Source organism: Mirounga angustirostris, unplaced genomic scaffold (genome assembly GCF_029215605.1).
Source record: "Mirounga angustirostris isolate CCGP_5_RB_7025 unplaced genomic scaffold, mMirAng1.0.hap1 SCAF_16, whole genome shotgun sequence".
Lineage (NCBI taxonomy): Eukaryota > Metazoa > Chordata > Mammalia > Carnivora > Phocidae > Mirounga > Mirounga angustirostris.
The window spans coordinates 52,222,703-52,239,754 of record NW_026991724.1 but is presented as its reverse complement, the minus strand read 5'-3'; the positions used below and the strand labels follow the sequence as shown (position 1 = coordinate 52,239,754).

The 17,052-nt window shown below is 45.5% G+C and overlaps 1 protein-coding gene across 6 annotated transcripts in view; it reads left to right on the top strand.

The window, feature by feature from the left end:
• Positions 1 to 15,923, top strand: part of CARD8 (caspase recruitment domain family member 8) — a 37,846-nt gene extending 21,923 nt beyond the window's left edge. For 3 of the 6 annotated variants that reach the window (XM_064581213.1, XM_064581212.1, XM_064581214.1), the window contains 2 exons: positions 1,063 to 1,107; positions 4,820 to 5,313. In XM_064581213.1, coding sequence (XP_064437283.1) covers positions 1,063 to 1,107; positions 4,820 to 5,091 — 317 coding nt within the window. In that variant the 3' untranslated portion in view covers positions 5,092 to 5,313. Of the gene's footprint in view, positions 1 to 1,062; positions 1,108 to 4,819; positions 5,315 to 12,760 lie in introns of those variants that run through there. The other 3 variants (XR_010408202.1, XM_064581216.1, XM_064581215.1) reach the window with 3 other exon arrangements.
• Positions 15,924 to 17,052: the final 1,129 nt, after the last annotated feature.

Here is a 17,052-nt window from a genome sequence, read left to right as displayed (position 1 = left end):
AAGAAAAAAATCATGTCCCTCTCCCCTTGGTTGTAGTGAAGTGTGTCAGAGGAGAAGGTCTGTTCATTGTCCCATCCCAGAGAAGAAAACAAATCTACTGCCAGTTTATAGTCAGTGTTGAGTTGAAATAAAAGTGCTGGCAGTGGTCATGTGTGCCTGGGATAGGAATGGCTCTTGGTATGCAGAATTGGAACCTCTCATACCTAGGTGGTAGTGAACAGGAGATGCTAATTATAAGAATCAGAAGGAGCAGAAAGTCAATTGAATTCTATCTTCTGGGCAATTTTATAGTTGTTGCCATACAAAGGGACTAAACAGTTGCTGAAGGAAGAAAGACACAAAATGTATCAGAAATTTAAACAATAGCAGGGCTTTTAGAAAGAAAACATAAGACCACGTGGAAGTCTTAATGGTAAACACACTTTAGTGATTTTTCCAAATGGTTGCTCCAATTGGCAAACCTCCCACCAACTTAGAAGCACGTCCAACTTAAAAGTTCTGCACTATCAACAATCCCAGTATTACAGGGTTTAAAGAATATCATCATTTATTGTTCGAATGTACTCACTTCATGATGGTATTTCGTGTCTAAAATACATTTGCCTAGAAGATAATTTATGTAGAACAGTGGGATAATTTTACCATAACTTTCACATTTCTTCACATTTTGGCTTATAAATAGAAAGAATATTGGAAAAATGTGTTCCTCCCTCTGATGCATTTCCTTAATGGGCAGTGAGTGACCTTCTACTTAATTGGGTTCCATTAGTATATCAATGTTTCAATGGGATCCTTAACTTAGGAAATGGAATTAAATTATTTTAGTGCATTACATCAAAGACTAGGGAAACTACAGGGGCACCTGGCTGGCTCAGTCAGAAGAGCCAGCAACTCTTGATCTCAGGGTTGTGAATTCAAGCCCCATGTTGGGTGTAGAGATTACAAAAAAATAAAACAACAACAACAAAAAAAAAAAACTTTAAAAAACTTAAAAAAAAAAAAGGAAAAACTAAATAAAGGTAAATGGCTCATTTCATTCTCCAACTTTTCCTTTTTTCCTAGTGGACCTCAAGTTTCATGCCGCATTGGTCCCTCCTCCTTTCTCAGGTTAGTGCAGTGTTGTGTTGTGTTTTGTTTTGTTTTTGTTTTATTTGACAGAGAGAGACACACAGAGAGAGGGAACACAAGCAGGGGGAGTGGGAGAGGGAGAAGCAGGCTTCCCGCTGAGCAGAGAGCCCGATGCGGGGCTTGATCCCAGGACCCCGAGATCATGACCTGAGCCGAAGGCAGACGATCAATGACTGAGCTACCCAGGCGCCCCAAGTGCAGTGTTTACACCAAAAGTCAGAGGGATGTGTCTGATTCCAGGAGGTCTTTGAGTGGTGTGATGTGTCTCAATAAGGGATCATACCTTCTCTTCATCGACAAAAACTGAGTGGTGTCAGAGACAAAGACAGAGCATGATCCACTTCAGTGAATTCATGAGAGGGTATAATATGCAGACTCTGAACATGCAACCACATCTTATTGGGGAAAACGTCTTGCATCTGGTGAACTCTAAGTTTTCCTCTCTCCAGGATGCACTCTGTGTCTTATAGAACTATAAGTGAAAGTAGATCGATATGGCTGGAGATGAAAATTTAGACGGATGGAGGCCACATGAGACCCGAGGCAGGCAAGAAACAGAAGTTGAAAGCATAAGGATGATGGTTGAACTCTTTTGGACCTTAGGCTGAAACTCTTTTGGACCTTAGGCTGAAGGCAAAGGGGGACTTTGGAAGGGTGGGTAGCGATGCAATCACTGTTCTGAACAGTGTGGATGACTATGGGTGAGGGAATGGACAGGAAGTGGGAACCGGCTTATGAGGCTGTTGTAAAAATCAAGAACAGGGATTAGCTGGGAATTGGTTAAGGTTACTGGAACTGGTAGGTAGCAGAGAAAGAAATTATTCAAAGTAAGGAGTCAAGGGGGACCTGGCTGGCTCAGTCAGAAGAACATGTGACTCTTTGCCTTGGTGTTGTGAGTTCAAGTGCCACCCTGGGAGTAGAGTATTACTAAAGAAAATAATAATAAAAAATTTTTTTTTTAATAAAATAAAATCTGGACCCAAGATTTGGAGGACTCCATTCTGCCTTCCATACTGTTGGCTTTGATTGTCAGGCTCCCCACAGAGTAAAAGTGACAGGCCTCCTGTCCCAAACCAGATCATCCAGGAGGAGAAAGAGAGCATCTCCTGATCCCTCTCCCGGAAGAGAAGGCACCTCAGGTGTCACATTGGCTTGAAATGCGCGACAGACCCTTTTCCTGGCCGGCTGCTGTGATTGTCAGGAGGTCCAGAGAGGCAGCTAACTAAAGAAAATCAAGTTGCAATTGGGTTCAAACCCAACCAAAGATCTTGGTTAAGGATGAGGTAAAAATGATTTCACAAAGGAAATTGAAAGGATTTGATGTAGGTGGTGAGGATATAGCACCAAGGAAAGGTCTCTCCCCTTCCTAGTCAACAAGCTCTTGAGCAAGAGGTATCTACTGCCACCTTTGTCAGAAGGATAAACTGAACCTCATTTGCTAAGAGCCTTCAGAAGCTGCTGCCAGCCCACATCTTGAGTCCAGTCTTCATTCTGGCCAGCATGCCCTGTGAGGCATGACATCCCTTTCCCCCTCTTTCCCTTTTGGCCTGGTGGCATCTTGTATTTAATACCAGCATCCTGGGACACCTGGGTGGCTCAGTCGGTTAAGCGTCTGCCTTCGGCTCAGATCATGATCCCAGGGTCCTGGGATCGAGCCCCGCGTCGGGCTCCCTGCTCCGCGGGAAGCCTGCTTCTCCCTCTCCCACTCCCCCCGCTTGTGTTCCCTCTCTCGCTCACTCTCTCACTCTCTGTCAAATAAATAAAATCTAAAAAAAAAAAAAAAAAAGCTCCTGATGACAAATGCCCCTGTTTGAATGCCTATAGCATACTAAATATTCAGGGTATGGATATTTGTGCTTTATATCTACCACTCTTGTCTAGCCCTGTCAATACGCTTTGCCTGGCTTCCCCAGAGAATCATGGAGGAGTGTCAGAGTAAACATGGCAATGGCCATGAAGTAGCAATCCTGTACGGAGTGTAGCCGGAGACAGACACATACCCCGCACTCATGGGGTTTCTGTTCCAGCAGGTGAAAACAACAAAGCTGATTTCACAGTGCTTATCAAGATACAGTTGTGGTATGTTTTCCAAAGGAAAATTGGAGGGATTTAGGAGAGGATAAGACGGGGGGCTCAGATCTCACATTGAGGGAGTTGAAAAGTTTCAGAGTGCATCCTGGAGAGAGGAAAAAAGTGAAGTTTACGTCCAGTTAGGAAGATTGAATAGAAGTTGCTGAACAAATGGGCAGGGTGAAAACAATTGAGGCAGGAAGAATAGGTTAAACTGAGAATGTTTCTGTGACAGCAACTTCATTCATTTAAATTGAGGAGACGCTGAACGTACTCTTCCAATGACTTTTCAATAGAAACACCAAGACAAAAAAAAGAAACACCAAGACTTCACAGAAATCCCATCATTAAATTAAGCTGTTTGGTTATAGTTGCGATGACTGGACATTAATGATCTGAGCCACTGTGTTTAGAACAGAAGTTCTAGAGGCATGAGTTGTACATAGAAAGCAATCGCCTTTTTGGGTGCCTGCGTGGCTGAGTCGATTAAGCGTCCAACTCTTGATTTCGGCTCAGGTCATGATCTCAGGGTTATGAGATCAAGCCCCGTGTCCGGCTCCACGCTGGGTGTGGAGCCTGCTTAAGATTTTCTCTCTCTCTCCCTCTGCCCTTCTCTCCCTACTGGTTCTCTCTCTCTTTCTCAAAAACAAAACAAAAGGCAATCATGCCTTTAATGAAGAAACTGAGGAACACGAAAGCAGTATGTTTTAGCCAAGGTCACGCAGGTATTATATATGGGCACCAGCATGAATCCTGAGTCAGCACGATGCAAAATCCTGTCTCTCCAGTGCTCCCAATCCCTTCTGTGTTGTACGTAACCAGTTAAATCTCTTTCTTTTTTTTTTTTTTAAAGATTTTATTTATTCATTTGAGACAGAGAGAATGAGAGACAGAGAGCATGAGAGGGAGGAGGGTCAGAGGGAGAAGCAGACCCCCTGCCGAGCAGGGAGCCCCACGTGGGACTCGATCCCGGGACTCCAGGATCATGACCCGAGCCGAAGGCAGTCACTTAACCAACTGAGCCACCCAGGCGCCCCTGGTTAAATCTCTTTCTACACAGTTTATCAGAAGACCCTTAAGGGTAGGGAGCTGGTCTAGTCCACCTGCACCTCTGGTATCATGCATACCAATGTATGAACTTGGAAATTGTTAGAAGGATGAATAGATCAATGTACAGCAAGATAGAGTCCTCTCTAGGTTCCAAAGAAAACCAGAAAGTGAAGAAGGAGAGGTGCTCAAAGCTTGGAGGGGAGGGAATGGGATTGAAGAAGAGGGATCATTGAGTTTCCCTAAATTCATACACCCCTGAGAATGGACTGGGAACCCCGAGGATGTGTGTGTAAGCTCTGGGCAACATGCAAAAGACAATGAGCAATATCTCCACACAGAATTCTGTCTTTAAGGGGCGCCTGGGTGGCTCAGTCAGTTAAGTGTGCGACTCTTGATCTCAGTTCAGCTCTTAACTCAGGGTCATCAGTCCAAGCCCCATTTTGGGCTCCACGCTGGGCCTGGAGCCTACTCAAAAAAAAAAAGAAAAGAAAGGTCTTTAAGCTGGGCATAGTTTCCAAACCCCATAAGTGAGCTATCCCTTTCTGAGTCTGCAACTCTTTCTTCTGCCCAGTTGTGGCCTTCATGAAGGAGCACCACCGGCAGCTGCAAGCCAGGCTGGGGGACCTGAATGCAGTACTGGATGATCTTCAGGACAGTGAGGTCTTCACTGAGGAAGAGAAGGAGCTGGTGCAGCAGTTGCCAATACAGCAGAGGAAGAATGAAACCTTGCTGAGGATGGTGGAGAAGAAAGGGCCTCTGGCCCTGGAGATACTCTTCAGGAGCCTTAATCAAAGAGATCCTTACCTGATGTCCTACCTCAGGCAGCAGAGTTTACAACAATGACTCAGGCCGATACTCGATACTCGGGAAGAGAAAATCCAGTGGGGGCGCCTGGGTGGCTCAGTTGGTTAAGCGACTGCCTTCGGCTCGGGTCATGATCCTGGAGTCCCAGGATCCAGCCCGGGCTCCCTGCTCAGCGGAGAGTCTGCTTCTCCCTCTGACCCTCCTCCCTCTCATGCTCTCTGTCTCTCATTCTCTCTCTCTCAAATAAATAAATAATATCTTTAAAAAAAAAAAAAAGAGAAAATCCAGTGTTCTCCATTGAAAATGGATAAATGGGTGCTTGGGTGGCTCAGTAGCTTAAGCATCTGACTCTTGATTTCAGCTCAGTTTGTGATCTCAGGGTCATGATGAGATTGAGCCCCGCATTCGGCTCTACATTAAGCAGGGAGTCTGCTTAAGATCTTCTCCCTCTGACCCTCCTCCCACTCTCTCTCTCTCTCTCAAATAAATAAATTAAATAAATCTTTTTTTTTTTTAAAGAAGGAAAATGGGTAAGCAGACATGTGATAATTGAGTTCAGTGTCCAAGACAAAAAAGGTCCAGGTAACACCTACCCATCACACAGGTTTTATCGAGGACTGACGTGTAACTTGGCAGATACCTATTACTGTATCCTAATACCTTAACCTCAAGAATATCTGAAGAGAGTAGAAATATTCATACTAAATGTTTTTTTTTAAGATTTTATTTATTTATTTGAGAGAGAGAGAATGAGAGAGAGCACATGAGAGGGGGGAGGGTCAGAGGGAGAAGCAGACTCCCTGCTGAGCAGGGAGTCTGATGCGGGACTCAATCCAGGGACTCCAGGATCATGACCTGAGCCGCAGGCAGTCACTTAACCAACTGAGCCACCCAGGCGCCCCATACTAAATGTTTTTTAAGCCAGGTTAAAAAAAATTCCTATTTCATCCATTGACACATTTCTTGGAAGTCTGGGCAGAGGAAGGCAAGGGCAGGTGTGTTTATGATTGACAGGGCCCAGGGAGACCAATTCTCCTGAGTCAGGCGAGAAAGCAATTCCAGTGAACATTACATCCGCTGTGTCACTTGCTCAGAACAGAAGCCAGGAAGGCTTACAAAAACTCTCTGTTGAGGGCATTCATGACATTCACAAGCTTTAATTTTTTTTTTAATATGCTATGTCTTTAACATTTTATCTATTGCTATTTATACTAGAATGATGAAGTCCCTTGACTAAATAGCGCTTAGGAGTGGAAGCAAATGCAAACGTTGGCAGAAAACCTTTTGCCTCTGGTACATATGCTGGTACCAGGAATGGGCACATCCAACTTCATGGAACAGTTCCATGGAACCCAGGAGAGGAATATGGATTAATGGTCTCCATAGAAGCAGAAGCGGGGAAAGGAGGAGCATCCAGCTTATTCTGAGAGAGGCCCTCCTGGCTAGGTATGTCATGAAAATAAGCAGAGCCTGACATTTGGGTTCTGCCATTGAACCCTGCCATTTTATATCCATCCCAGCTTATTTTGGACCAGTGTTTGCATGACATAACTAATGATATCCTTTGACTTTGAAACCAGTTATTTCCTTATATTTGAAGCAAGTTCATAGGAGACAGCATATAGTTGGGTCAGTTTGTTTTTGTTTTTTTAACCCATTTTGACAATCTCTGCTTTTTAAGTGGTGTATTCAGCCATTTACATTTAACATAATTCTGGCAATGTTAAGATTTAGCCTAGGTCTGCCATTTTAGTATTTGTTTTCTGTTTATTCCTTTGTGCTGCATGCCTATCTTTCCTTTCTTGGCTTTTTTAGGGCTTATGTGAAGAGTTTTTAGTATTCCACCTCAATTTGTCTATTGTTTTTGACAATTGTGGTTGTATATTTTTTAGTGATTGTGCTATAGATGAAAAGATATATCCTAAATGCATTGGTCCTAGTATCCATACTGTGCTAATTACAGTGGAATCTAGAAACCTTAGCACCATTTTGACCATGGTATCTTTTATGACCCAGTTATTTTCAATATTCCCTCTCTATATAATAAGGTCCCAATCAGAAGAATGTTATATATGTTTTTTACTTTCTATCTATCTATCTATCTATCTATCTATCTATCTATCTATCTATTTATTTTAGAGAGAGATACGGAGAGACCATGAGTGGGAGGAGGGGCAGAGGGACAGAGAGAGAGAGAGAGAGAGAATCTCAGGCAGACTCTGTGCTGAGCACAGAACCTGAGGCAGGTCTCCATCTCTCGACTCTGAATTCATGACCTGAGCTGAAATCAAGAGTCAGATGCTTAATCGACTGAGCCAAATGATGCCCCTGTTTTTTACTTTCAATTGCTATAATGAGTTTTTTTTTAAAGATTTTATTTATTTATTTGAGAGAGAGAATGAGACAGAGAGAGAGAGCATGAGATGGGGGAGGATCAGAGGGAGAAGCAGACTCCCCGCTGAGCAGGGAGCCCGAGGCGGGACTTGATCCCGGGACTCCAGGATCATGACCTGAGCCGAAGGCAGTCACTTAACCAACTGAGCCATGTTTTAAAAATGAGGAGTATAATCTATGATATATGCCCAGATATTTACCATTTATGTTGTGCTTCTCTTGTAATCCTGATATTCTAAATTTCGTTGAACTTCTTTTGGCAATTCTTTTTTTTTTTTAAGCTTATTTTTTTAGTGATCTCTACACCCAACATGGGGTTCGAACTCATGACCCTGAAGTCAAGACTTGCAGGCTCTACAGACTGAGCCAACCAGGCACCCCAGCAATTCTCTTAAAGCAGATCTCCTGACTATGGATTCACTTAATTTCCCTTCATCTAGAGATGTCTTTATGTTACTTTCATTCCTGAAAGATATTTTTGCTGGATATAATGGCGGTTCTTTTTTTCAGCCATTTATTTCTGGCTTTCATTGTTCCTAATGAGAAATCTGCAGTCATTCAGATTGCTTCCCTATAGGGAATGTATCATTTTTCTCTGGCTATTTTCTTTTTCTTTTTTTTTTAAGATTTTATTTATTTATTTGAGAGAGACAGGCAGATAGTGACAGAGATAGCAAGAGAGAGCACAAACGGGGAGGAGAGGGAGAAGCAGGCTCCCACCCAGCAGGGAGCCTGACATGGGGCTCGATCCCAGGACCCTGGGATCATGACCTGCACCGAAGGCAGACACTTAACCGATTGAGCCACCCAGGTGCCCCTCTCTGGCTATTTTCAAGATTTGCTTTTTTTGTCTTTAGTTTTCAGCAATTAGATTATGATAGATCTGGGTATGGATTTCTTTGGGTTTTTCCTATTTGGAATTCACTCAGTTTTTAAATTTGTAGGTTTATGTTTTTCACCAACCTTGGAAGTTTACAAGTATTATTTCTTTAAAGATATATATTAAATATATGTGTGTGTGTATATATACGTATATATATATAGCTATATATCTATATCTACATCTATATCTATCTATCTATCTATCTATCTATCTATCTATCTATCTATCTATCTATCTATCTATATTTTTTTAAAGTAGGCTCCATGCCCAGTGTGGAACCCAACATGGGTCTTGGCTTGAACTCATGACCCTGGGATCAAGACCTGAGCCAAAATCAAGAGTCAGACGCTTAACATACTGAGCTACTCAGGCACTCCTAAATATATTTTTTTCAACCCTGCATTTCTTTCTCCTCTCCTTCTGGGACTCTGATGGTATGAATGTAAGATTTTTGTTGTTGTCCCATAGTTCTCTGAGACTTAATTGTTTTCCTATCATTTCCTCTCCTTGTTGTTTTGATTGCATAGCACTTACTGATTTATTTTTTTTTAAGATTTCATTTATTCACTTATTTATTTAGAGAGAGAAAGAGAGCAAGCACAAGCAGGGGGAGGGGTAGAGGGAGAAGTAAAGAGAGAATCTCAAGCAGACTCCATGCTGAGTGCGGAGCCTGACAGGGGACTGGATCCCAGGACCCTGAGATCATGACTTGAGTCAAGATCAAGAGTCAGACACTTAACCAACTGAGCCACCCAGGTGCTCCTTTCTTTTCTTTTGCTAGTAATTTTCTTGCCCTGGCCTCCTTCTGCCTATAAAACCTTCCATTTTTGTACCACTCCCCTGAGCCCCTGTCTCTTTATAAGAAGGGATGCTGCCCAATTCATGAATCATTGAATAAAATGAATTAGTTGAATTTTTGTTCTTGAAGGAGGTTGCTTACATGTCTTGGTTAATGTGAATAATGTGGGGCTCAGGTAGTTCTTTGAGAGGCTGATTTCATTTCCTTCAGGTATATACACACAAGTGGGGTTGCTGGATCATACGGCAGTCCTATTTTTGATATTCTGAGGGAGCTCCATACCATGGATTTACTTTCCCTCCAACAATGTACGAGCGTTTCCTTTTCCCCACATCTTCATCAACACTTGTTATTGTCTTTTTGATAAAAGCCATTCTAACAGTTGTAAAGTTATATTTTATTGTGGTTTTTATTTACATTTCTTTGATTTAGGGTAAGCCCTTGACAGGTGGCTTTTCTTTTGATAATGCAAGTGTCTGACTTAAGCTTTGCTTGCCAAGGCATCCGTGTCCAAGACAAAACACAGTCATCTCAGTAAATACATTGCTAGGGGCACCTGGGTGGCTCAGTCGGTTAAGCGTCTGCCTTTGGCTCAGGTCATGATCCCAGGGTCCTGGAATTGAGCCCCGCTTTGGGCTCACTGCTGAGCCGGGAGCCTGCTTCTCCCTCTGCCTCTACTCCCTGCCCTCCTCGTGCTCTCTCTCTCCTTCGTTCTCTCTTTCAAATAAATAAATAAAACCTTAAAAAAAAAATACACTGCCAGCCACACAAGATAAAGATAAAGAGCCAGGCTGCCCCCAGCCTCTAGGTTCCATGCTCCAGGGTTCTCTGTTCTAGAGATCTTGGTTGATTTCAATAACTGACCATTTGGGCAACTTTTCTTTTCTCTTCCCGTGCTTTAAATTCCTGCTCTTAAATTTACTTATTTATTCATTCATTCATTCATTCATTTTAGTAATCTCCACACCCAGTGTAGGGCTCAAACTCACAACCCAGAGATCAAGAGTCGCATCCTCTTCCAACTGAACCAGCCAGGTGTGCCCGTTTTTATGTTTTATTTGTTTATGTATTTATTAAGATTTTATTTATTTATTTGACAGAGAGAGAGCGAGCACAAGCAGGTAGAGCGGCAGGCAGAGGGAGAGGGAGAAGCAGGCTCCCCACTGAGCAAGGAGCCTGACATGAGACTCGATCTCAGGACCCCAGGATCATGACCTGAGCCAAAGGCAAACGCTTAACCGACTGAGCCACCCAGGCGCCCCTGCTTTTATGCTTTAAATTCACAATAAAAAGTGAGCCTGCAAAAGCCTTAGGCCCCCACCCTCCTCACCAATAAAAGCAGAACACCAGGCCTGTGTAGGCTCTCTCTCTCTCTCTCTCTACCTGCCACCTTGCTATGTAGCCCCAGGTGTGCCATATAATTTCCAGGTCTTATAAGTAATAGAATTTTTTCCTTTTCAAAAAATTTTTTACTAAGTTTTTAATTTTAATTCCAGTATAGTTAAAATACAGTGTTATATTAGTTTCAGGTGTGTAGTACAGCACTTCAACAATTCTATACATTATTCAGTGCTCATCATGATCTGTACTCTTTTTTTTTTTAAGATTTTATTTATTTAAAGATTTTATTTATTTGAGAGAGAGAGAATGAGAGACAGAGAGCACAAGAGGGAGGAGGGTCAGAGGGAGAAGCAGACTCCCCGCCGAGCAGGGAGCCCGATGCGGGACTCGATCCCGGGACTCCAGGATCATGACCTGAGCCGAAGGCAGTCGCTCAACCAACTGAGCCACCCAGGCGCCCCTAAGATTTTATTTTTAAGTAATCTCCACACCCAACATGGGGCTCGAACTCAACCCTGAGATCAAGAGTCGCATGCTCCACCAACTGAGCCAGCCGGGCGCCTTTACTAACGTAATGGAAGAAGAGCACAGAAATAAACCTCTAGGAAGGAGGTGTCATTTCAGATTACCAGGAAAGGAAGAACTTTATAATATACGATGTTGATTTTCCTTAAGCAAAAGAATGGAACTGAAGCCTGAACTCACCTTATCTATAAATATTAATTCCAGGAACATTAGCTATAAAAGGCAACACATATTAAGGCTTTAGAAGAATAAAGAGGAGGGGCACCTGGGTGGCTGAGTCAGTTGGGTGTCTGCCTTCGGCTCAGGTCAGGATCTCAGGGTCCTGGGATTGAGCCCCGCATCGGGCTCCCTGCTCCGCGGGAAGCCTGCTTCTGCCTCTCCCTCTCCCACTCCCCCTGCCTGTGTTCCCTCTCTTGCTATGTGTCTGTCTGTCAAATAAATAAAATCTTTAAAAAAAATAACAAAAGGGCAGAAAACCTAACAGGAAAGAAGCTAAAAGCCTTGACTGGGCACTTCGGTTGAGAGACACGTTGTCAGTAAATATATGGCAGGGTCCCCACCTCATCAATAGTCAGGTTAAAAGAAATTCAACTGGGGGCACCTGGGTGGCTCAGTTGGTTAGGCGACTGCCTTCGGCTCGGGTCGTGATCCTGGAGTCCCGGGATCGAGTCCCGCATCGGGCTCCCTGCTCGGCGGAGAGTCTGCTTCGCCCTCTGACCCTCCCCCATCTCATGTGCTCTCTCTCTCTCAAATAACTAAATAAAATCTTAAAAAAGAAAGAAAGAAAGAAAGAAAGAAAGAAAGAAAGAAAGAAATCCTACTACCATGGGGTAAATTTGACAAATACATGTAATCATAAAAATATAAAATCATAAAAGCACTCCCCTCGGGGAGCACGGGCTATGGCTGGTCCTTTTTTTTTTTTTTTTTTTTTTAGATTTTATTTATCAGAGAGAGACAGAGGCAGGCAGAGGGAGAAGCAGGCTCCTTGCTCAGCAAGGAGCCCGATATGGGACTCGATCCCAGGACCCTGGGATCATGACCTGAGCCGAAGGCAGACGTTTAACTGACTGAGCCACCCAGGCGTCCCTGGCTGGTCCTTCTGAAGGCTGCAGGCCAGCTGGAACCACAGAAAACTGACCAGTGTAAATCCAAGGTAACACACCTGAAAGGAGGTGGTAGTTTGGTATATTCCTGAGTCCCTCCGGAATACTGAATCCCCACAGTGCTTGTAAACGAAGAGGCAGCGGTCCTAACTACCCTACCCTACCCAAGAGTAGACCCCAGTTGGTCTCCTCAAGGGATAGATCTGGTTGCACAAAAGCGTTCTAAACAAGCGCCCCCAGACAAGCCCCAGATTGGCTCTTGCCAGGTGTCCCGCCTCTGACCCCATCACTGTGATTAAGGGAACATCCTTGGAGGATTGGCAGCAGGCTCTCTGGAGGTGCGTGATGTGTCCAGCGCATGTGAGGAGTGAGTGGACATCAGAAATAAAATCCGGGGATGTGTGCTGTGTGGACAACCAGGACATATCCATAACCGAGTTCCAGGTGGGAAGCTATCTGTCTGTCTCCATCCACCAGATGTACATTTCGTAACAGGAGACACCTTGTCCTACTCATTGCTGGAACCTCAACCCATAGAACATCATAGGCACTCAATAAATGCTAGCATATTAAACAAAAGAAAGAATGCATCCTACTGACCACTCCCTAGGAAAAACAAAGCTCAGACTCCGTTTCTCTTTCTCTCATTCTCCCTTCCAGCCTTGTATCTGGGGAGCGCCTCGTTTGGGCTGACACTGTCTCTTGAGATTCTGCTTCCTGGGAACATGGGTGCCAAGCACAGCTTGTTTTACGTAGTTGCTGTGAGGAATGCATGTGATGTGCATGGAGGACATTAGCAGAACACTGGACATGGGTCGTTTTCAGTAAACAATGGCACCAGTGATGAGCATTGAGATAGGATTTTCCAGCCAATGACTGTCCTGCCCCCGATTTATGGCCCGCGCTGGGGATGCAGAGGTGAGTAACTGCGGTCCCTCCAGGAGTACACAGTCTGGTGGGTGTGCCAGACACACGCACAATCAGAACACCAGGTGGTCGCAACCTGTAATGGACATTTGATGCACGATGGACTAAAGGAGCAGAGCGAGGACCCCCGAATTTCCCTAGCGATGCTGCTGATGCTGAAGGATGTGGGTGTGTCCAGGAACGCAGGGTGAGGGGAATTCTAGATAAAAAAGCAGCATGTCTGCGTTACCAGAAGGAACAATGAGGAACCCAAGGGGCATGACAAACTCATTCCTCATGTTGTAACCAAATCTGCCTCCCCGAAATTTGCCAAACACTGGTTCTTTCTCTCCCTCTCCTTCTTCCTCCCCTTTCTGGCATGCTCTCTCTCTCTCTCTCTCTAACATTCTCAAACTTATGTCCTGAGGAAATAACCTAGGGTGATGTACGTGTTCCGTATCTGATTGGGGTGTTGGTCACACAGGTGATTATATTTGTCAAAACTCGTACTAGACATTGAAGAGCTGTGCATTTTACTCTACACAGCTTTACAAAACCAAAAGCAACCAAGCAACCAACTGATCAACAAAAACAAAAAGTGAACGTAGAATGGAAGTCAGAAATTAAGAGTGGTCCAAGCAGAAGAGGATCGTACTCCCTTCCTGCTGGTGTCTGTACCTCTATTAATGCATCCATTACTAACTGATTATGCTAGAGCAAGCTCAGCAGTATGGGGAACACCCATACCAGCGCCCCATAGTTTCTAATGTTTACCCAATGCCTGTGTGAGAAGCACGATGCTCTACTCACTAACTTTGTGGGTTTGGGCATATTTGTTCACTTCTCTGAACCCACTACAATACAGTGGGGGTAATAAAACCTACCTTGCCAGGGTTGAATGAGCTGATGCCATCAATTCTAATGTTATCCCCCTTCAACAGATTCCAAAACTGAGATACAAAGAGGCTAAGTAACTTGTCTAAGGTTTCAGCTGTAAACAGTAGGGCTTGGGTTAATACTAAGCCAACCTGATTGCAATTCGGTCTTATTCACTGGATGAGATTGATTGAATATCATATCATATCTATTACTCTCTTCCCATCCCTCCCTCCGTCCCTGAATGCAAGAGCCCACTGTGCCCACCCCCAGTCCCCACGACCTCTGTCCTCACTCTGGACCTCAGTCACCTAGGATCTCTCTAGGATGGATGGATTCCATGTCTTCGAGGACCCTCTGGAGGCTTGAAGATAAGGATTCATGTTTACCAGCAATGACATCATGGGTCTGGTCTCTGAAGATCTGAATTCACTTCTGGCTCAACCACACACATTTCAAAACACCCTACATGGTTCCAACCTCCACAAGCCTCACTTAGCCCATCTGCAAAATGGGATGTAACTGGGCACTGTTTTCCCAGAACTATCAAGACCCAGAGCTGAGAAGGAAAAGAAACCAACATCAACCTCCCAGTGTAAGGTCAGAGAATCACCAGCAGCTGGGGCGGGTCTCCTGGTCCAGGCGTGGCCCGCCTAAGAGCACAAGTTCAGCACGATCTCTGCCACCCCATTTCCACCTCCCGATTTCAGACGTTGCCTCTTTGGAGAGAAATTCATGACAATCAGCTTTCCCCTCCCTTAACATCCTCATGAGGAGAAAGAAGAAGAACTTGGGGGGTTCCTGCACGGGAGACTGGCTTAGCATCTTCTTGGCCACTGAACTCAGTGACCTGCCTTTGTGCTCCCAGGGCAGGGCACAACGCATGACCCTGATATTTTCACTGGACACAGGACTCTCTCTAGAATAAAGACGGCATGTCCCAGACCCTCCTTCATCCGGCTGGGGTCGTGTGACCAAGTTCTGGCCAACAGGATGTGAGGCGCAGTGATGGCGTTTAAGCCTGGCAGGCAAGACGGCCGCCACCTTCCTGCACATGCGGAAAAGGCCCTCAAGCATGGCAGAAGGACAAGACAGAAGCAGCTTGGGTGCTTATCTGCCCTCGACAGCGTATGCAAGACTGTTCAGAGAGAGAAAAAGGTTTTTGTTTTTGTTTGTTTTTAAGATTTTATTTATTTGAGAGACAGGGAGAGTGAGAGTGAGAAGCAGACTCCCTGCTGAGCCGGGAGCCCGATGCGGGGCTCGATCCCAGGACCCTGAGATCATGACCTGAGCTGAAGGCAGACGCTTAACCGACTGAGCCACCCAGGCGCCAAAGAAAAAGGTATTTCTATTTTGTTTAAGGTACTACTCTGTTTTGGGGTTTCCTAACTAATATACAAGGGGAAACAAAATCTTGATGGTGAACTGCCAGGTGGACAGGGGGACCGGTCCTATCTCCACCTGGTTCCTAACTCCCAAAGGTATAGAGAATGGGGGCCTATATTCATTTGCTAGGGCTTCAGTGGCAAAGTATAGCAAGGTGGGTGGCTTTGAACAACACGCGTTTACTGACTCACAGTTCTGGAGGCTGGAAGTCAGAAATCAAGGTGTTGGCTGCGCCATGCTCCCTCTGAAACCTGTACGGAAGGATCCTTCCTTGCCTCTTCCAGCTTCTGGCAGCCCCAGATGCCCCGTGGCTAGTAGATGCATCCATCCAGTCGTCCCTGGTCACGTAGCATCCTCCCTGTGTGTCTTCACCTCACCTTCCTGCTGCGCATGTCTCTGTGTCCCAACCTCCCGTTTGGTAAGGACACCAGTCATAATGGATCAGGGCCCACCCTAACGGCCTCATTTTAACCTGATTACCGCTGTAAAGGCCCTATTTCCAAATAAGATCACATTCTGAGGTGCCTGGGGTTAGGACTTCAAGATCTCTTTTTGGGGGAGGAGGCATGTTTCAACCTGTAACAGGGCCACACAGAAGGTAGGTAAGATTTCTGGGCCAGTCTTTCTTTTTTTTAAAAGATTTTATTTATTTATTTGAGACAGAGAGAATGAGAGACAGAGAGCACGAGAGGGGAGAGGGTCAGAGGGAGAAGCAGACTCCCCGCCGAGCAGGGAGTGCGATGTGGGACTCGATCCTGGGACTCCAGGATCATGACCTGAGCCGAAGGCAGTCGCTCAACCAACTGAGCCACCCAGGCGCCCTGGGCCAGTCCTTCTAAAGACTGGTGCAGGTAATGGAGCGGTCAGTACCTAAAAAACTGGAACACAGTGTGACAGCACCATCCCAAGGCGAGCTGGTGATGTTAAGTACTAGGTAGCTGGGGTACAGTTTCAGGTGCTGTTCTAAGTGCTTCTCATATAAGAGCCCATTTATCCCTCAGCGCAACCTGCTGCAGGAAGCGGGATTATTACCCCATCTGATAGAGGACAAATATGAGGCACAGAATGGTTAAGTAACTTGGCCAACGTCACAAGGCATGAGTGGAGAGCTGGGATCTGAACCTAGATGGTCTGCCTTGAGAGCTGTGGTTGGAGGTTCTTCCAGGTTTCCCCTGCCCTAGGCGTCAGGGCAGGCCATCTCTTTCCAAGCCCTTTCCGGGTGGGGGAGTGGTGACAGACATTCCCACAGCCTCCACCACAAACTACGCACTGTTCTCTCCATCCCCACAGCACTGAACCCACCTCATGCATGTCCTTGCCCAGCCTCCTCCTGGACACCTCCAGTGTCCTGCCTCCAGTGCATCTCCCACATGGCCCTAGAGGAGTCTCTCCATCCTCCAGTGCCGTCCCTCCCCCTTTCCTGCTCACATTCCTCCCATGGCTCCCCAGCTCCCCCAGGAGAAAACCGAGCTCCTTAACCTGGCCTTCGAAGCCCTTCGCAGAATGGCCTCTGGAACTAAGCAGGTGCCTTCCTCATTTGAGTTCCCGCTCTCCAGCTAGCTCAACCACCAGCAAGTACCAAGGACCAATCACAGCTGACAGCACCAGGATCTCCCTCCAGAACCTCCTGGAGGACCCCCTGGTCCTTCACACGCATAACATGTATGCTGATCTCAGAGTCTTCCTGCAAACCCGCTCCTCCTCCGGGGGTCCTCATCCATGGTCAGTCCTCACGGTTCACCCAGTACCGGACCAGATCCCCAGGGAGATTCTCCTCCCTCCTC